Below are 22,124 nucleotides of genomic sequence, written 5' to 3'. Positions count from 1 at the left end.
AGCTATTTGGTTTGATGCGAGAAAATTTCTTGTGCTGTATATATTGTGAATTTGATTTAATATTTGTACAATTTGTGATAAAGCTGTGTACTGGTATGGGTTTTGTATAGGTGGTATATACAAAGTGAATGGGTATAGTTATATATATGTTTGTTATTTTATAATTTTCTAAATGTATGGTATTTTCCATATATGTTGATGTATCAAAAATTTTTTTCCTACCCTAAAAAACTAACAAACTAACACATTAACCTTGTATATTTCTTTTTTTTTACCCGTCCTAAAACCCTAGGTTGGTACAAAAGGACGTAAAACAAGACAAGTCAAGTCAAGTCAAGAGCCAAAATAAGTTTTTTCGCCATAACAAAAACAGCCCGAAAAAAAACGGGTATGCATCTAACTGAAAACAGGACGTATAGTCAGAGCTGGAAAAAATATTTTCAACAAATAAATAACTTAAAATAATTTCACGCAGAAAAGGAATCACTAATAATTAAAATTTCAAATCTCAAATCATTAACTAAAAAATCAAACACTTTTTTCTATTTTTCTCTTATTTTTTCTTTTTCTCCTTTATATTTCTTTATTTTTTTTCTTATATTTTTTTTTGACAGACAGGAAATATGGCCTCACCAGACAGACGAAAATAAAATTAAAAAAAAAAATCATTACATGTTGTCGACGTTGCTCAGGTCTCAGCTGTGGGCCGGACGGCCGTCTAGCTTCCTCCTAGGAAAAGAAGAACAAACAAAAAAAAAAAAGAAAAAAAAGAGTCCCCCCCCCCTCTTTTATATATAAATATATATATATACAAAATATTGTAATGAGGTGATGGGACAGGGACCCACAAGATCTACTAATAAACAATTTCTTATTTTTATTTGATGGTAAGGATGATAATATTGTGGATTTGTCTCCAATGCCTTTTAAATAAATTGGGAAATGATCTTCATAATTATTTATTAATTTTCAATTTATTTCTTCACTGTTATTAATTCCGTCATGTGCACCGATTCCGGTTTTTGTTTTTTTAAATTGTTATTATTTATTATTTTTCGTCGCTGTCTGGGTGATGTCCGGACAAGAGAGAAATAATATTCCTCCCACCTCTTTTCCAATGTTTAGGTGAAGAATTATTTATCACTTACACCCAATGTACATTTTGAAACAAAAAGAAAAAAAGAAAGAGTTGGTCTTTTTATTATCTTCTCTAAATCACGTTTTTCAATGAGTCTTATTTTGTTAGTTTTTTATCTTTTAAATTTTATTTATTCGGATTATAATGGTTTGTTTTAGTTATGACCATGTTAAAACTTACAATGTGATGGATCAGGAGCTTTCTTCTTTTCTTTTATAAATGTCTCATTTGTTTTTTCGATTGTAAAACATTCCTGATAGATTGATGAGTTGGGCATTTTAGTAGAGAAAAGGTTTACACAGTTGGAATTCTGATTCATTCTTATTTTCATTAATAATCTTTCCAAATACAAATGATTTGCATTTCATGTTATAAATGAGATCTATAAATGTCTATAATGTGTATAGATTTAAAATTCATTTAACACACAAATAGCTTTGAGTATCTATTATAATCCATGAGGTGCAAAAAAACTGGGTTTTTATTATAGGATTTCATGAAAAAAAAAACCACATCAAAATTAAGGTTATATAATCTTTTTCCAATCAAGTTTTCCAATGAGTCTTGTTTTGTTAGTTTTTAAAATTTTATTTATCATAATTTTAATTGCGTATATTGAGTTGTTATTATGTTAAAAACTTTCCGTATGATGGATCAGTGGCTTTCTTCTTTTCTTTTATGAATGTCTCATTTGCTTTTTGGTTGTAGAACATTCATGATAGAATGATGAGTTGGGCATCTTATTTCTGAAGAAAGATTTAGATTAGTTCCTCTTTTCACACATTAATAATCTTTCCAAATACAATTGATTTTCATTTCATGCCTTGACTGCTTATGATCTGAATGCGCATTTAAAATACATTAACCATAAAAACATTATAAAGAGATCAATCAAAAAAGTTGATCTATAGAGTATGTGCAAGCATATGAGTGACAAAAACTGCATGCAGGCAAGGAGTGACCAAAAAAGTGATATAAAGTGTAGGTAATATGTGAGTGACCAGAGGTCACTTTTTGTCCCTGTGGGTGATGTCTAGACAAGAGAAATAATATCCCCTCCACCTCTTTTCAATGTTTATGTGAGTAATTATGTATCACTTACACCCATTAATATTTTGAAACCAAAAAAAAAGTATTTTTATTACCTTTTCTTTACTAAGTTTTTTAGTCAGTGTTATTTTGTTAATTTTCTTAACAATTTTATTTATTACGATTATGTTGGTATGTTTTAAGTAATTATCATGTTAAAAACTTGCGTTATATGATGGATCAGTAACTTTCTTCTTTTTCTTTTATGAATGTTTCATTCGTTTTTTGACTGTAGAGTATACATGAGTTGGGCATCTTATTATAGAAGAGAGATTTGGATTAGTTCCGCTTTTCACATTAACAATCTTTCCAAGTACAATTGATTTTCATTTCATGCTTTGCATTAACCATATAAACATTATAGAGGGATCAATGAAAAAAGTGATCTATAGAGTGTGTTCAAGCATATGAGCAACCAAAATGGTGTGCAGGCATGGGAGTAATCGAAAGAGTGGTCTAGGGGAGTGGGTAATATGTGAGTGACCGAGAGAGCACTTTTTCATCATCGCTGTCTGGGCGATGTCCGGCGGGTGAGAGAAATAATATTCTTCCCACCTCTTTTCCATGTTTACATGAGGAATTATTTATTACTTACCCCCATCAACAATTTTGAAATACAAATAAAAGTTAGTCTTTTCATTATTTTTTTTCAATCAAGTATTTCAATGAGTCTTATTTTATTAGTTTTTTTTAAACAATTTTATTTATTATGGTATATTTTAAATTGTTATCATGCTAAAAACTTACAATATGATGGAACAATAGCTTTCTTCTATTCTTTTATAAATGCCTCCTTTTCCTTTTGATTGTAAAACACTCATGATAAATTGATGAAATGGGCATTTTATTAAAGAAAGGGTTCAGATTAGTTCCTCTTTTAATTATAATGATCTTTCTAAATACAATTCTTTTACATTTCATGTTGTAAATCGGGTCTATAAATGTTTGATGTAAATACAGATTTAAAATGTAATAACCACATACACAGTTTCCAATATCTATTATAATCTATGAGGTACAGAAAAACTGGGTTTATTATAGGATTTGATAAAAAAGAAAAACCATTAATTGAAAATTAAGGAGGTTAGTCTTTTTTATCTTTTCTCAATAACGTTTTTCAATGAGTCTTGTTTTGTTAGTTTTTTTAAAAATTTTATTTATTACAATTATGTGTTTTAGTTGTTATCATACTAAAATCTCACAATATGATGGATCAGTGGCTTTGATGAGTTGGGCTTCTTCAGTAGTTCATGTTGTAAATGGGATCTATAAATGTTTATTATGTGAATACAGATTTAAAATGCATTAACCATATAGAAAATTTATGAATATGTAGTATAAAAATATATAAACAAAAAAACTGCATCTATTATAATATATATATTTGGTAAAAAAATGCTCATCAACTGATAATTAAGAAGATTCGTCTTTTTCATCTTTACTCAATCAAATTTTTCAATGAGTCTTACTTTGCTAGTTTTTCTTTTTTACAATTTCATATATTACAATTATAAAAATATGTTTTAAGTTCTTATCATGTTGAATACCTACAACATGATGGATCAATATCTTTCTTCTCTTTTATGAATGTCTCATTTGTTTTTTTTATTGTAAAACATTTATTATAAATTGATGAGTTTGGTATTGTATTAGAGAAAAGGTTTAAAGTGAACTTCCAATTACAATATTTTAACGTGTACAAAAGAACCCCCTTTTGCCAAAAATTGGGTCCCGAAAATATAAAGTTTCTATTCATATATAGGGTTTCTTATTCATGGAAAGTATTAAAGATATATCTTTTCAATTTTATTCCAAATTTTAAGTCCAAAAGATCAGGAGGGGGGGGGGGGGAAGGTTCCTTATACATGTTAAAAAATATGGTGCAAATACAATGCCACAACAGGCAGAATGCTCAACGAGGTGGCTGAGAAAAGACACCCATAACAAATGTGGATGTCATATATTTCTAAAATACAGCAACCCTCAATTAAAAATGTAATTAAAAACTAGAAACAATATATATGCATGATAAAATATTATACAATGCCCATAAATAATACTTATGATTGTCTTATTTAAGTATGGATAGCTTCTTGATTTACCCCAACATGTTCATCGTATTTCTTTTTAAATGTATCAATTGTGCTAGAATTTACTACCCCTGGGTGTAAGCTATTCCATTTATTAACAACCCTGATGGGAAAAATTCCCTTCAACACCATAATCTAGAATTGTCCCTGACCGATCGACACCCATGTTCCCTTGTAAAAGCAGTCAATTGATGGTGTAGTTCCAATTTTCGTTAATAATCTTTCCAAGTACAATTGATTTGCATTTCCTGTTGTATAAATCTATGAATACGTGATGAATACTATGAATACTATGAATCTTGATGTGTAGATACAGATTTAAAATGCATTAACCACACAAATAGTTTCAAGTATCTATTATAATGTGTGAGGTACGGAAAAACTCAGTTTATTATAACATTTGGCAAAAAAACCCATCAAATGGAAATTAAAGAATGATAATTTATATTGATTAAATCTTACAAAATTGTAACTTGAACTCAATATAATTTTTTAGCTTTTTCAAATCAAAAGCGAGATAGAGATGTATTTACAAGTTGGGGAGGAGACTAATTTGTGGAATGAGTGGTAAAGAAAATTAGAGTAGAAGGGGAGAAGGGTGACAAAATCATAAACCCTTTTCTATCTATAGATCAAAGGATTAAGTCATGGACAGACCAAAAGAGTGACCTAACCTAGAGAAACAGTTATTTTCCGGATATGATACTAATCACCTCAGCATCATATCTGGAAAATAACTGTTTCCTTGATATCTTGGGCTAAGAAAAAAGCCATCTGTCTCACTAACCTAGAGAGTTTGCAAGCATGTGAGCAACCAAAACAGTGACATATAGAAAGGGATTAGGTCAGTAAGCAATCGAAAGATCTAGAGCAGTGGTTCTCAGCCTTTGGAAGCTTGTGGCTGGTTGTTTTATTTATTTTTTTTTGTGTTTTTAATTTTAAAATTTTTATAATTTTGAAATCAGTTGATTCTTTTTGAGTCATCATGTATATCTTTGTAGTTATAGACACACAATGAAACCTCACTATAACGATACTCTGTGTAACGATATAAATCCCCTCTACCATAATATTTTTTCAAGTCTTGTTTGAAAATTTCTGTACTCGAATGCTAAACAGCTACTTCTCAATATTTATTTATACAGTAATGTTGGCCGAGGCCTGTACATGAAAATGCGATTGATGAGGACAGAAAAAAATGATATAGCAATGATCCCTCTACAATGCAGCAATATTATTTTCTTGGTCCACAGAATATCATTGCATAGTGATTTCGCTGTAATTTTGAAGTTGCAGTAGTAAGCAAGTGAGGATCTGAATTCAAACCCCTGGTGGTTGGCTGAAGTTCATTTTTGGTGGTTCCCAACTTCGAGGTGTAAATACAAGCTGATCTCCCTGTTAAAAAGTGTCGCCACAGGGAGCAACAGGCCTACAACGATACAATTATTCAATCACTACACTTCACTCATAGTCAGAAAAATTTATAGCAAATGGCAGCACTGCATATAACAAGCATTATTTGGTATTGCAGAGTTTCCTATGTAATACAATATACAGTGGAACCTGTGTATAACAATACTGTCTATAACTATAAACCTACCTATGACAATATTTGCTTTGATCCCTAGGCGGAATTCTGATTTAATTGGAAATAGCGCAAATGCTCAAACTGTCTACAGTGATAACTTGTCTATAACAATATTTTTTATACTACAGTTTCCTTATAGACAGGTTTTACTACCTAATGTAGAGTAATTGATAAGCATGCAAGAGACTGGGTTTTTTTACCCCCGTGAGGACAGAGATGAATTTTCATTACCTAATCATCAATATCCTCTTTATACAGCCAGTTTTTTCCCATATATATTGAATTAACAAGTGGAGAGGATGACTTTCTATACATAATGAATTCCTTTCAGGGAAGAAGGGTTGCAGTTGATTGTCTGTACCTTTCACAAACTAAAATCTATTTGTATGCTTCCCCAGTATGCAAGAAGTCCTAGGTTCGTGTCCTGGTGGAGAGAACAACATTTTTTTTTCTAAAGTTCACCTTGGCATAGTATCCAGATAGCTTATTGATTTCATTAAATCCATTTGATATGTACAGTGGAACTTCAGTTGACAAGCATAATTTGTTCTGTAAACGTGCATGTAATCTGAATCATTTGTATATCAAATTAAATTTTTACATAGTTAATAATGGAAATCTGGTGTGATTTGTTCCACCAATATTTCATTAACATAAAACTGAATGGTATAAAAATGGTATTTAATCAATAACACATGATAATGATAAAATAATTAATACAGTGTGTTTCATAAATTTGTGAATAGTTCAAACATTCATAAAAATTGAAGGAATTGTCATATTTGACTGCAGTTGTGGAAAAAAGTAATTCTCATGAAGGGGAAATTCATTTATTTATTTATTTTTGGTAAAGGAAAAAAATGAAGTTCACATTTTTGTCAATAGAAAGTGCTGCAAAAAAGCAAGTCACATAATTCTGGACTTGAGCAATTCTCCAATCTCTTCTACGTCCGAAACTTTCGCAAAGCTTCAGCCGATGATTCGTGGCTGAGGTAAAGAAACTTCACTAATCGTGCTTAATTTTAATGTTGTGTAATAGACATTACACAGCATGTACAATACACCTATGCAATATAAACTCTATGACAAAAATATGTTTCAATGTCTCATAGTCGTTCGATTCCTCAATTTAACATTTTTTTTTACTGTAAAATAATTAATGAAACAATGATGAGAAAGTTTGCATGTTTGATCAACACAAAATCCTCAAATCTTTACGAAGATTCTGTATATGATGCGAAATTGTATGCAATGAAAAATTTTATGCATACGATTTTGCAAATGATTTTTCCGATGAAATAATACAATTTTTATCCTTGGTTCAGGTAGGTGACACAATGCCACAAATGTTAAATAACGCTACAGGTTCAGCAGAGACGTTTGCAAATATTGATGCAGCATTGAATCATCATTGACATCACCAATATCAAACTGTTTTAGAGAAAGATCATTCTTATCAAAAAGGGAGATTAAATCATCAGTTCACTCGAGTCTTTTACAAGAAAAACTGTCGTCTTTTTAGCTTTATCATATATTAAAGCTGAGATAACTCAAAAATTAGATTTTGATGACATTATCAATGATTTTGCTCATATGAAAGTGTGAAAAAACATTTATTGCTCTTTCCATTCCTAAGCTCTTGTTTATGCTCCATGCGATGGAGATCCATTAGTTTGTCTGTGATCAACTCCAGGCCGAACTGAGGGTTCTCATGGTGACCCCACCCAAGGCTTTAGTGATGATCCTGAGACAGTGCATGATGCTCTGTTAGGCATTCTGACTGTGTAAAATAATTACTCACAATCCCCAGTATGTGTATTGGACAGAGCAAAGAACCATCAATTCAGTTGTGATCACAGTAAACAGTAAACAAAGCACAAAATTTTTGCTTGTCTTGCGAAACACTCATAAACCGAAGTTCCACTGTATTAATATTTTATTGCTTGCAACTCTTTGCTTAGGGAGAATCCTTGCACCTTATGGGAGTATTTTTGATTGTCAAGATGATAAGTTGTCATTATTTTGAATATATATTAATTATGAAACTTTATATTATTTTCATAGTTGCCAAACTGAATACAGCCCTTGAAGGAGGACTCTGGTACAATTAGAGATAAGAATGCAGTTGTTGAAGACATTGCCAATCAGTGATACAACAGTAGAGCCATAATGAGAGCCCTTCTTCTCCACTTAATGACCTGTAGTTCTTTGTGCTTCAGGAAGTCTCGAGATAAGCAAACTTGAAGGGCAATAGAATTTTATGCGTAAGTCACTTTTAAAATCATTTATCATTTTGGTGATAGAAAATAATTCTTCCCAAATACTCCTTTTGAATATTTGTCCATTTAGTTTAGCCTCTTATTGCAAGTTTAAAAATAGATTAAGAAATAGATGAATCAGAATTCATTTGTCACTTGGTACCAGTATTCGCCAATATGCATCTAGATGTGTGATTCACGCATCAAAATTAAATTTCACTCCTCCAAATTTTGCTGTGGAGTGAAAATACTTTCAAATTTTAGGTAATTTTTTGAATTAGAAAATTACCTAAAATTAAAGAATATTTTAACAGTTATTTCTTTGTTTTTCATAAAAAGAATACTGCTCTTTTTACAGAAATAGCCTTAAAAATTTGAAGAGGAGTAAAATCTACTTTTCAAAATTATTTTCTCTGATAAAACTGCTTGATACGCAAATATGAAGGGAATTCTTTTATAACTGACTGAATATTGGGCACAAGAGGGTGCTTCTCTTAAAAAATAATGTTAGAAAATCATGGTTTCTCATTACAAAACTTTTCTTTCACATTTGCCTCATGGCCTAGTGAAGAGGGTCTTCAATGCATGGCCTGCAGGCAACATTTGGCCCACCGAGTTTTTTGTCATGGCCTACCTGTCATTTTCAAAAAATGATTGAAAACATTGAAATGCAATTAATTCTAAAATTAATAAAAGGAATAATTCCCGAATAAATGAAAAATAATTCCAGAATTGATGAAAATTTTGAATTACTAAATGAAATAATTATAGAGTTTTGAAAGAAGTAATTTCAGAACAAATGAAAAAAAAGAAATAATTTCATAATTTCTGATAAAAATTATTTCACAATCAATAAATGAATAATTGCATATCTATTGAAAGAAATGATTTCAAGATATCAGGCCTATGAGAAGGAAAATAATTTCAGAATTAAAATAAATAATTAAAGAATCATGTAAAGAGATTTCACACACAGATTGAAATTAATCTCTCAGAATAAATTAATCATTAATTAATCAAAAACTTTTTCAGAATCAGTGAAAAAAAATAATTTCAGAACAGAGGAAAATTGATAATTAATAAAAGAAATAATTTCAGAATACAGTCGGCCCCCCGTATTCGCGGGGGTTACGTTCCGGGAGTGACCGCGAATATGGAAATTCGCGAATAACAGAAAACATAGGTTTTTTATTGTATATCTCGTTTATTGAATATCATGAGAAAGAGCAGGGTGACTCAGAGGTAGAAGGGAATGTAAAAGAGGGTGCAGCGATTTTTGGCGATGTTTTCTGAAAGAATGTTGAGACTTTTCTGTTTGCCGTGTCTTCTTCATATCATTAAGTATGTTGGAGTATGTTGACAAGGCTTCCTCTACTAATTTTTCTACATGTGAAGAACGTAAAATAGAGGGATTTATGTTATGAAAATAATCTATTGCTGATTTCCAACCTTAAAACCAGGAGCTCGCTTTTTTCCTCTTGCTCAACTTTTTTGCTGCATTTTTTTTCCAAAATAGTGTAGTTTCGTCAGCATTAAACACCTGGTGAGGTGCATAACATTTCTCTTTAATAATTTTCTACAAAGTCTTTCAAAATTTTCTAGCTGCCTCCTCGTCGGCAGAGGCTTGATCGCCAGTGCTTTTTACATTGCGCAATCCGAATCGTTTCTTAAACCTATGAAACAACCTTTACTTGCATAAGATTCTGATGAAATAGACGTTTCACCAGTCCTTTTCTTATGGAAGAGTAAAATTTTCCGCATTTTCTGTTATAATATTGCAATCAATTGAAATACCTTTTTGTGTCAGTCTTGTACCCACAAAAAAAAAGCATTTCTGTACGTGAAACACATGGATCCCATAGGCGCTGCAAAGTTTTGACTGCCACAGGTGCAGCTACAGCTGAACGAATTTCAGATTCCATTTTCTTGATATATCTCACCGAACATTCATTGATTCCGTAATGGCGGACCACAGAAGGTATTGACTTCGCCAAGCAGTCAATATATCAAATTTTTCCTGTCAAGTTTTCACTTTTATTTACCTTTTCAAAGCATTATCAGTAGCACTAGAAGAATGAGCCATCCTAAACAAGCATAACTCAAATTTTGTAAACAAAACACGTGAACGACGATTGCTGAGTATTTTAAAGAAAAATTCCAATAAAGGAAAAAAAACCGCGAATACGGAAACCGCGAATATGGGGGAACCGACTGTAAATGAAAGTCTTCAATTATTTTTGTCCCTGTTTAATTTGGTGCGCCATTGTCCCCTTCTATTAAGATGCCACTAAATTACATGAGTTGGTGGCCTGCAGGCTTCACAGGAAGTTTCAATCTGGCCCACCATATCTGAAAGGTTGAAGACCCCTGGTCTAGTGGTTTGAAGTTAAACCACAGTTTCCTGCATTTGCTTCCATCTTGGCAGACATTTATACCCTGTTGAATTCCCATATGAGATACTTAGATTTTTTTTGAAGAAAGTGTTAAGTTGCATTCTTTTAATTGCAAGTTTTCATCCCCTAATCATGTTGATCAGAAAATACATCAATATATTCCTGTGACAGGTTTATGAGGACTAGTTGATGATTTTTAGTTTTGTTAGCTCAAGTTAAAAAAATTTCATTACAAGTTGTTTCTTTCTTTTCAGCATCAAGTGTTCAGTTTGTTCTTGTGATATTGGTGCTTCTGGCTGTCGGCATTGTCACATGCATCCTAGGTCATTGCAAAATGGGAGCAAGATCATGGAGTGACCAGCGTAACAAGCCCCAGACATCTATAAGAATGCAGCTGCCATCTCCTTGTCCCCAGCAGTTAGAACAGCAGCAGTATTCGTATGCACTTGCAACAACCACGGCATCTGTTAGTATTTATTTTTTGAACTGATCTTAGTTTCAAATAATTGGCTTTTTTTTTCTCAGCCCTAGATATCAAGGAAACATTTTTCTGGAATTACGTTGACGTATGATAAGAAAGAAAAGTCATCTGGTCATCATTGGGATTAAGCATGCTTGCCCAGTATGCAAGAGGTTTGTGACCCGGCGGAGACCAGATGACTTTTCTTTCAGAGTTCACCTAGACATAATTCCAGAAAAATATGTTTCCTTATTTTCAAATGTTATGAACTTCAAAAATTTATTGACAAAACTTTTTATTCAAATTATGTTACCAAAACCTCATTCATCAAAAATCTCTATCTTCTAGTCATTTTCTAATGCTTCCTCTAATTCTAAAATTAATTGTATCTATTACCATTAAAGTGTATAATTCAGTTATTTCATAGAATAACCAGTTAAAGTGTAGAATATTCCACACTTTAACTAGTTATTCTATGTAACAACTGAATTATATGAACACTTTAACGATGACCCATCCCTTTAATTTTAAATAATCATTTTTGGGGCACACAAAAAAGGCATAATATTATTGCACAATACATATGAATGCTGAAAAATTATCAATTCAAAAATACAAAAATTCTTTAAAAAAAAAAAAAAAAAAAAATGAAAATTCAGAATTGATGGAATTTGAAATTGAATGGTGAATTTATATCTCATAATTGCAAAGCATTTCCAGAATAAATGACAAAAATAATCAAAAATTAATGGAAGAATAGTTTAAAGAAAAGAATAGAATAGAAAGAATAGAGAGAGTATAATAAAAGAATTATAGTAATGGTTCAAAATATATGAAAGTAGTAATTTTCAAATTAGTGGAAGCGTCAATAATTCAGAGCAGGTCCTTGTTCCATTCTTTGGACTTATTGGCTCACAACAGCACCAAAAAGTTTGTGAAAAGAGATTGGTAAAATTGGTTTTTTGACCACGTTTATTCAAATATATACAACATCGTAGAGGGTTATGAACCCTCACATTATCTAGACCAGTGGTTCTCAACCGTTTTTGACTTGTGAAGCCCTGTAAGCCTCTTTTGTTTAATTTATTCTTCAAATTTATTGATTTATTTTATTGTCCGGAATTGGCTGCTGAGCCCCTGGGAAGTGCTTACAAAGATTTCCCATTACAAGCATCTAGACGTCATAATCTTTGTCAGCATAGATTGGAAATTTCATATATGTCACCCACTGATTTCAATGTCTCCACAAGCTTTTTTCCTTTGTCAACCAAAACATTTCTCCTGTAAACTTCAATATTGCAAACTTCTCGGTACTGGTGTTTCCAAAATTATATTTTTCTGGTATTTTCCAACGCATGGGAAAATCATCCGTGGCCATCTTAACATTAACACTTCTCATAGTTTATTGAGACGTATATTTTCCAACAGACTTGACCATTACTAAAAATTGAAATCTATTTTTGCAACTACCGACTGTTTCCAATTTAGTTCTTTCCCTAATAACATAAAATCAACTGGAATAACAGGGTTCTCAGCAATTATTTTAATGGCCAAAGCTTAAAAAATTATTTGGCCAAAACTCTTGAAGAAAGAAATATACAGAGTGTGAGACACAGCTTTTTCTTCAGCCCAATACATTAAGAAATACCAGGCAAGTGCACCACCATATACACCAGGGCTGGACAAATATAAAAAAATTTGCATGACCGGTCAGACATGTAAGTTAAATCAATACTTGCATGAATCAATATTTTACATGCCCGAAAAAAACATTGATTTATTACATTAGAACGTAGTTTCCCAAACTTTTTGTTCCATCGCCCCCTTCTTCAGAAATTTTTTCTTTAATCGCCCCCCCCCACTCAATCGAACCCATAGGATCCTATGTTAAACCAGTAGCTTTTATCGCCCACCAGGGGGCAATATTGCCTACTTTGGAAAACACTGCATTAGAACCTCGTTTATCCAAACATAAATTTTCCGTACAACTTGGTAAACTGAACACCTTTTTAACCTAACTCATTTTCAGTTTTGTATTGTCAATGATGCTTAACATTTGGTATTTTCTTGGAACTTGAATCCTCTTATCTCCCCACTCCATAGCTTCGTTCCATTGTACAATAATCCACTTCCAAACACACATACCATACCTGTGAGCTATAGATGTAAAGTAGGGTGAATCCGGGTACACTATAAACTATCGACAAGCAAACAAACATGGGAATAGGAGCAGATTTATATACCATCTTCTTTTTCGCCTGATGAATTCATCTTAATCCTATGGGCATGCTTTAATGAGAGAGAGGAGTGTGCCCTCTTGACAACAAAACAGTTATTATCACGGTTTTACTGGGAGGGGTATCATTTGTTGCTAAATTTCAATTTATTCCTTTGTGTTGTCAAATTTGTGTCGAAATCGATTATCAGAACACATCAGAACTGAAGGGTGCTCGAATAATCAAGGTTCTTGTACTATAAAATATAAAAATTATCTCTTTGTCAACAAAAAGAAAACACACAAAAAAGCAGTTATCCTACAACTACAATGTTTTTATTTTGGATCATCAATATTTGTACCATCTTATATATTCCCATATGTATTCCCTTATGTATGTCCATTGTATGTACAATATTTGTACCAATGACCTGAATCAGCAAAATTTTACTCAAAATTTTCCTGTGGGGCATTGCATAAGCAGCCCCATCACAATGAATACTATGGACCAATTATGGAAAACAGAAATGTTTGTTAACAAGGGAGGGAGGAGAGAACACCTTCTAGCCTCCCATATAGTCTTGCAGCCTGATAATGATAACTTACAGAAAGAAAAGTTTGGTCAAACCTTATAACCTTCAAAATATGCAAAAAAATTTTGAATGGGGAAATGGAAGAAATTTATAACATTATCCAAAAAGTCATGATAACTAAGAAATTTTTTTTCCCATGTTACGATATTAGTTTGTTCCGCATTCTCTGGAAAAATGATAACAATACCATAATGATAACATTGTTCATGATTCGAATAAGTGGCATCAGTTGTACTTGAATAGATCAAGTGCTAGAATTGAAAACTTGTCAAGAAATACAGTAGATACCACTTACTGGAGTCCAAGATAATGTCATGACTTAGGTGTTGTTATCACTTTTGCAAAATACAGAACAAACCACTATCATAACATGGGAAAAAATTCATTTATCGAGACATGTTTATGTAAGCAGTTTCCTGAGAAAAAATATTTTTGAGCATTTTTAAGCTAAGGTTTAACCAGACTTATTTTTCTCTCTCTGTAAGTTACCATTATCAGCCTGCAAGACTATGAGGAGGTTTGAAAGGTATTTGGAAGGTTACAAGTTTTGATGTGAATACTTTCTTTGTGCCTTGAATCGGGTAGTAGGTAGTACCGATATAATGAAATTGGTGTCACCAGATTTCTCTTTGGAATATTTAACAGATGATACCAATGTCATCTATATGTGCTGCAAACTTCTCGAGGTATAACATAAAATGATTTCATGCAGGAGCGGGTCATGATCCTAGTGCTCAGATCGGAAGAGATCTGATCGAAACCAGAGGAGTATCATTTGATTTGCCATAACAAGAACTATCGCAGACTTCAAAAGCACTGACATATACTGTATCTTCTTGAGTTATGAACATTTATTCTGTCTCACAATTTTTGGCGAATGCATCAAAAAACCGTTTAAATCGTCAGATGATTTAAAAGATGTATTCACGTCAAAAAGTACAAATCGTATAATTTGTGTAACATTAGGCAGTCACATTCCAGCTCTTCACAACAGCTGAACAACAAAAAATGCAGAATTTTAGCTTGAAGTAAATGCTGCTCTAAATACTGTTCTAGAACAATATGAAAAAAAAAGTTCAAGTGAACATTTTGCAATCAGTTGAAAAAGAAATACAAAGTAGTCCAGTTTTCATGTCCTATTTGACCAAATGGGATGTATTAGTCATCATATTGACTTTTGGGTTTCTTTCAGGTACAGTTATAAATTGGGTTATTGTTAGCAGAAACCCTCAGTCCTGATGTGATCAGATTAAGTTTCATGCACTTTAATATGGTATTGAAACTTATGTTTGATCTGACTGTTTTCATGATCATTTCCTTATCTGATGATTATTTTTAAACTGTTGTTATAATAATTGATAGGTTCTTAATAGAACTATACTTTACAGGTTATGTATTCTGCTGCGGCCATTCAAGAACGCCATAGACTAGAAGCTGGTGCCCTCCAAGATCACCTGGTCCAGTTGCAGTCAGTGCAGACAGACCTGATCCTCGACCTGCCTCACTCAGTCACCCTTCCCGATGGCGAAGAATACCATTCTCATCATTGCGCTACAAAACAGATACAGTTCAGAGACTCCGAGACGCAAGGCGAAATAACTCGTAGCTTCATAAGACCACCGCCAAACAGAACAGTTCACGAACTTGGTCCTCTGCCAACGATTCGTTCTAATTCTGTAGGAATGCTACAGAAACCAAGTGTCAAACCACTTTCTGAGATGACTGGCAGCGCACCACTAGTCACAAGGTCTCACAGTGTCAGTTCTACTAGCAGAGAAACCGAGAAGCAGCACAAAGATTATTTTAGCTTCGTTTCAAATAAGGATGCACCCTCCCCTTTATGGATACCTGCACTTATAGCTGGCCACCAATGTCCCGCAAATCCAAGTGGCCTTAGTGGTACTAGCAATGATGCCTCCGATAGGACAAAAAGATCAAAGCCCCTAATAGATATTGCAAAGGATAGTGTGCAGCCAATAAAAAACAATAACACAAAAACACAACCATCTTCATGTACTAGTGATTTAGCTGTTAATGTTTCGGACATGAGCACATTGAGTAAACAAGATAATGTTGTCTGATATTAAATGTAACTTTAGCGTCTTTCAACTTTGCTGATAGTTGTGATAAATAATTATTATAAAACACTTACCCATAGCTGATTCTGTGTTATAATATCAGCTGTCTTTCCTTTCTCTGTTACATATTTTTTATTAGTTAAAGCTTCATGTGTCCTCGATGTGAAATAAGGGGGGGGGGAAGCGTTTTGCAGTCCTGTAAGTTCATGTTCTAAGCAAAACGTTGGCTATGTTGAAAAGACTCTACAAGTTATATAATCTCTTAGTTGTATTGCTTCACGTGCAAAGTTTTAAGAAAAAAAAACTTTTTTGTTTTTCTTTGTTCCTTCCATAAAAAAATCCTTGTGTGTTGTGTGTTACGAGCATGATTTTATTTGGTGGAGCATTGCACAAGGAATTGCACTGTGATACCTTAAAAAAATTATTATAAAAAAAGAAAAACGGAACAAAACCTTGTAGTGAACATGTACATTCTTTCTCCCTTATATGTACATGGCTTGAGAAACTTTTATATCTGTGAATGCAGCTTCGTGTGTGATGATGGAGTTAAGATGGAATTAAAAATCCTTCCTTTTAAAAAAAAAAGGTTATGTCTTGAAGTTATATTTTATGTATCCAGAGATTATTTCACCGCTTTCATTCAAGGCAGGGTTGGCAGGTTTTAGATGCATGCCAGTTTTCGATGGTTTAACCTTTAAAAAACTTTAAACCATGATTTAAAGTCAAAAACTGTCAAAAACCTCAAATATTGCTTTTCAACATACAAATTCCCATTGGAAATACATGCATAAATTGCATGCCATGTTTAAAGTGATTATGTATTATCAGAATTAATACTTATGCATTATTAAGATTTATACATTATCAAGATTTATGTATTATAAAGAGAATACTTAATACAATAGTAAAATAATTTTCTACTCTTCCCCCTACAGAGAAATATTTCAGACTATATATATGTATAGTTTTTCTTATAAAATATACAATTCGAATAAAACATGGCATAATTTCACTAAAGGGAAAACTATGAAACAATTTGATATTCTTCAATTCAAAATGATTCTTGACCTTCCAAAATTTCTTCAACTGCTTGTATAGTATACTAGCTACAATACCCGGCGCTGCCCGGGTTTTCTTCAATGAGGCTTTTTGGATCATGCGATATCTCCCTCTTTCTTTGAGGGACATGCAAACCGTGTCTAAGTTAACCAATATGGCGACGTCCTGCGCGATTCATGAAAGAAACAAATCTAAATTTAAAGAAACGTAGAAATGAATAGTCCCCCCCCCCTTTTTTTTATGGGTGTTAGGTATTTCGATTCCCTCCCCCTGAACTTCAAGTTATCTATTTCTGCCTGTTTCAGCTTCCAAAAATGCTTAATTAAAGCTGTGGAATTTTTTCGATGCACTTTACGGAGCCCATAACTAATTTTAAAAACATCCTAAACTATATGAATTTATGCAAATAAATATCAAAAGACAATACGGAGAACTTAATTTTCATGCTTGAGAAGATGTAAATAAAAAGTTGAAATCAATGTTATTGCATGAATGTCCAACTCAAAAGTAGATCCGGCAAATTATTCATATTTTTAATTTTCTGGGCTTCGTATCTCCAAGTGAATTCAATATTTCAAAAATCGAGAATTCAATTTAATTTTTAAAATTATTGATGCAGCAGGAAACCCCCCCCCCCCACTAAATTTCCGTATTTATGCAGTTAAATCGGCAATTTTAATACTGATTTCTATGAGGATCACCCTTTTCCTGACCCTCAAAGCGATGATGGTGATGATTATGACGTCTATTCAAAAAGCCTCATTACTGAGAGTATTGAAAATGTGGCAAACCATTATAAAGGCATAAACTATTATACATAACTGACAGCATTAAAGAAGTGACAAACCATTGTAAAGACATAAACACGTCTGAAACGCATTGCTAGGGAACCACGGTAACCAAAGTAAACGTTCGGAAAGTGATTGTTGAGGCCCAAAAACCATTGTTGCCGGACAGTTTTTTGCCCATTTGGGGCATTTGCCCTGGTCTGACGAAATTTTAAAGTAGCCTATTGTTCAAGTCGGGTCACATTTGGTATATATGCAAAATTTGGTGACAATCGATCTAAAATTGTAGATTTGTATAGAGAACATACACACACACACACACAGAAAATCAATTTTATATATATAGATGTGTAGCATATGTGTATTGATATAAACCACATGCTTTTTTTTTTGCTCCACTTTGTTCTTTTCATAACAGATAAGTGTTTGAAAAAAAATTCTTTTATGCCATATACGCAATGTCGTGATTTCTGTTATTACTAAATTATCTAGATAATCACTGATACTCAACACAATACCCTTATTTTGCACAACATTACAATATATCTAGCAATCAAAATGCATACTGAATTGTAAGAATAAAATGTCCTTTAATTTGGCAGGGCTTGTATATGATGCTTAAGAAACTCCTGTAACTTATTCTTAGTGCAAAGGTAAGAATAACTAAGTTTGACTGTGATATGGTATATTTACTAGTACTTGATAATGCAATGATTTTACAGTTGAAGCTGTATCTTAAACATGCAAAACAATGCTTTGGGTAAGCCCAGCCAGCTCTGCTTTGACTAAACACTCTTTAAAACTCTTGATTTTATGCAACCTAAGCTAAGAAATTTTTAAGTGAGAATAAATGAGTTTAATTAGTCTGTTAACAGATGCTGCATGAGAATTTTTATATGAAATAAAATATTTGGGCAGATCAGAAAATTTAAAATCTTGAAACAGATATTTTTCGCAGCAATTATATATAATTCAAAATATAAAAGACTTCAATCTACATGAAACCTAACCCTGATGCCCTATCACACATATTTCGAATAAAAAGTTCTATTTCCCTTAGCAAATTGAACACAGGTAATGAGTAGCTTAGATAAATAAACCATAAAATTATATATATTCTAGATTCTAAACTCTTTTTATGCCAAAAATTCAAAATCGCAAATTATAATTAATATTTTGTTTTAATTATTGTAATAAATTAATGTTTAAAAATAAAACATTGTAATATGCAAAAAAGTAAGTTTTTCATCATGTTATATTCCTATTATGTTCAAAACATTAGACATTCATTATCAAAAGCATTCATTTAGGTTTATGATGGTTTTTGACAGTTTAAAACCAGTTTTTGACACTTGTCAACCCAATCCTGATTCAAGGTAAACATTTTTTTTAAAATAAAATATCTTGAATGGTGGGTTGACATTATCCTCTATAGCAGTTTCATGCCATGGGTGGTGTGGGTGTTGGTAGGCAATGTCTGTCCACAGTGGCAATGACAGAGCCGACTGATTGATGTATGTGCATATACAGTAAAATCTTGATATGGCGTCACTCAATTTATCAAGAAGTTATGACGGTTTAAGCATAGTAATAACTTAAGCGAAGGGCCATCAGTTTTAACATGCAAACACTGTGGAAATTAGAAAAATTTAAAATAATATAACATTTATCAAAATATGAAATAAAATTACAATATTAACAAAATTTATGTTAACAAAAAGGGGGAAAAAAACCCTACAATTTTTACCTTTTCGTGCTTTTAGTACTCAACTTATCATGGTAAAATACACTGCTCTCTTACGATTTATACCAGTATTTCTTTAATTTTGACTAATCAGAGCAACTGTTGGATTATACAGTTGATGTTTCTCTACAACACAATAAATGCACATCAAATCTTACTAAACATGACACATTTAATATTTCAGTGCTATGAATTCTTCAATAGTAGTTCATGGGGTAATCTTGGTAAAAAATGTCTAGTTTTTCAACAGAGATATTTTGTTTATATTTGTAACACTAAATTAGCAGGGGGCCCCATACAGAAATCAGATCCAGCTCAAACAGATTTTAACATTTTAAGAACAAACATCCTTGGTGTCACTTTTGTTATTTAAGTCATTCCATTTCAGCAAATAAGGCTTTTATAGTCACTTTTGAACACATGCTATCAAGCTTTTTCTTTAACCCTAAGTAACTAAACATTCATCTAATAGACTACCGACTGATTACTTACTGAGTAACACTGATTTAAGTTTAGTTATATGGGGTTTAAGGAGCCAGAGAAATAATTTATTCCTATCTCTTTCATCCTAACTTTTTCATTGCGACAAGTTAAACGAAATTAGTGATGAGTAACCCCAAGGGTTTAATAACACTGTTATTTATAAAAGCTGAATGGGACCGAAGAAAAATGATGACTTAACTGGAGTGATGACTTATTAGGGTGACAACTTAGAGGTTTTACTGTACATGAATTAGCATCATTATAGATCATGCCCCCAGCCTTTCAATTATATCTCCGTCTATGACTTATGACCAGAGAAAAATTTCACATTTCTATTTTCCCCCTCCTTGAAATGGTACTACAGTAATCTCTGAAAGAAAAGTGATGGAAGTATGGATTTCTATCGTCGAGAAGCAACATTATACCAGCTTTGTATACAGGCCTTTTAAATTGTTTGCAAAGTTGATGTCACTGCAACAGTTGACTTCAGAAACATATTTCTAATTGCAATTTTTTTTCAAATGATGTATGATTACCTAAAATGTCTTAAGGGTACCTAAACATTACCTGTCAAAACAAAAACTGCCAAATGATCATACACATAAAAAATAGAAAAATTAAAATTTTATGGAGACCGTGGGCTAATTAGTGGAATATAAATCTTGATCTGAAAAATAATTTGCAAAAACATTTCATACTTTCAAATAGAATGATCGGAGATATATTTGATTTTTAATCATTTATTACCAACAATTGAAGGTGTGCTTCACAAACTGCAAAAATGTAAATTTAACAAGTGAAAAAATGTAATCTAAATCACCGATTTAAATCAATATGAATATCATATTTTTCTTTGAATATGTTTATTGTGGTGGAATTTATGACACCAGTGGGTAAGCTATTCCATATATTCACAACCTTGTTAGAAGAAAATTTCCTGCGACACCACAACCTGGAGTTCTGTTGTGGACTTGTAGGTGGGTGGTTCCATGGAACCGAGCACTGCAACCAGCACCCCCCCCCCCATAAAAAAAAAGTCCTTGTTAGAGGTCTGTAGCTGAAGAGCAAAGTTCAGCAAAAATCTAATGGGAATGTGTTGAAGCTCTCAGGGTTCGATCAAATGATGACCAAAGTGCTCAAACCTGTACAGAGTACATTCCACATTCACACAGAAAGTGAGTGGCTGTTTCTTCCTTATATAAACAACCTCTACAAGTTGTGTCACTACTAACTCCTATGACACTAAGATGTTTTTGAGTACATTGACCAGAATAGGCATAAGCTGAATTTTCTCACGTGGGGGAGGGGAGGGGGTTACGTTTTTTCCTGTAAAACAACACTATAATCTCGGATTAAATTCAGATTCCCCCCCCCCCCTCCCCAGGTGTGGTGACCAGTAAGTAGACCAACAAACAGCTCTACAAATACCATTTTTGCTCAGCTTCATCAGCTCCTTCTGCCTAAAACTAGGTCAGTCACAATTTATCTCTTTTACCAGTTGCTGACCATCAATGTTCAGCCAATATTGGTACTGTTTTTTCCTGAATGAGTTGAAAACAGTATCTCTAATCAATTCCCATGAAATGCTCAAAGCTGGCTCAGGACCAATGAACAAAGTCCTAGAACCCCTTCCAAGCCAGCTTGTCAGGCGATTCATTGAAAACCTGAGATACCTGAATGACCCCAGGTATTCAGCACAGCTTGACTTTGTTGTTGTTGGATAGATTATGGAGTGCAGTGTAACACTTTCAGACCACATGAGAAGTAATTTCAGACTTCTGAAGAGCCATCTCTCAGAGCATATAAAAATACATCTTCTACTAAAACCTCTATCTACGCAAATTCGACAACACACAAGAATTGCAAAGATTTCAGCTTGAAAAACAGTGGTAGTAAGTGAGTGGCATCTTAAGGCATGGACCCGACCGGGCATGGTTTGGAAGTCTTACAAAAGATCTGGTCGAAATTTTCAAGAATTTGCCTGGTAAGGCCTCATAAAAATCACTTGGACTGGAGGCCCACGATACTCTTAAGACAGCCCTGGGTATAGCCACCTAAAGGATATCATAACTGTGTACGATAAGACAACCACAAATATTGTTTACAGGCAGTGTGTTATATATTATTAATTTTTTTTTCTTTTGCGAT

The 22,124-nt window shown here is 32.8% G+C and overlaps 1 protein-coding gene across 2 annotated transcripts; it reads left to right on the top strand.

The window, feature by feature from the left end:
* Window positions 1–666: 666 nt before the first annotated feature.
* On the top strand, window positions 667–15,981 carry LOC149070615 (uncharacterized). 2 transcript variants are annotated; one of them, XM_089249053.1, is made up of 4 exons: window positions 667–887; window positions 7,970–8,169; window positions 10,811–11,022; window positions 15,213–15,981. In XM_089249053.1, the coding sequence occupies exons 2-4, from the start codon at window positions 8,166–8,168 to the stop codon at window positions 15,903–15,905; spliced, it is 909 nt and encodes a 302-aa protein (XP_089105179.1). In that variant the 5' UTR covers window positions 667–887; window positions 7,970–8,165; the 3' UTR covers window positions 15,906–15,981. The 2 variants fall into 2 exon arrangements, with proteins under 2 accessions (XP_089105179.1, XP_089105180.1); XM_089249054.1 differs by lacking the exon at window positions 667–887 and adding an exon at window positions 1,051–1,125.
* Window positions 15,982–22,124: the final 6,143 nt, after the last annotated feature.

The sequence above is a fragment of the Pholcus phalangioides genome, unplaced genomic scaffold (assembly GCF_987345545.1).
Source record: "Pholcus phalangioides strain wild (caught in Gottingen) unplaced genomic scaffold, Ppha-v1.0 ptg000021l_1, whole genome shotgun sequence".
Classification (NCBI taxonomy): domain Eukaryota; kingdom Metazoa; phylum Arthropoda; class Arachnida; order Araneae; family Pholcidae; genus Pholcus; species Pholcus phalangioides.
This window is presented reverse-complemented; position numbering and strand designations above follow the sequence as displayed.

Excerpts from the sequence above, each read along its gene's own strand:
- LOC149070615 (XM_089249053.1), top strand. Across the intron at positions 11,023-15,212 it reads TTGCAACAACCACGGCATCT|GTTATGTATTCTGCTGCGGC; the intron begins GTTAGTATTTAT and ends TATACTTTACAG.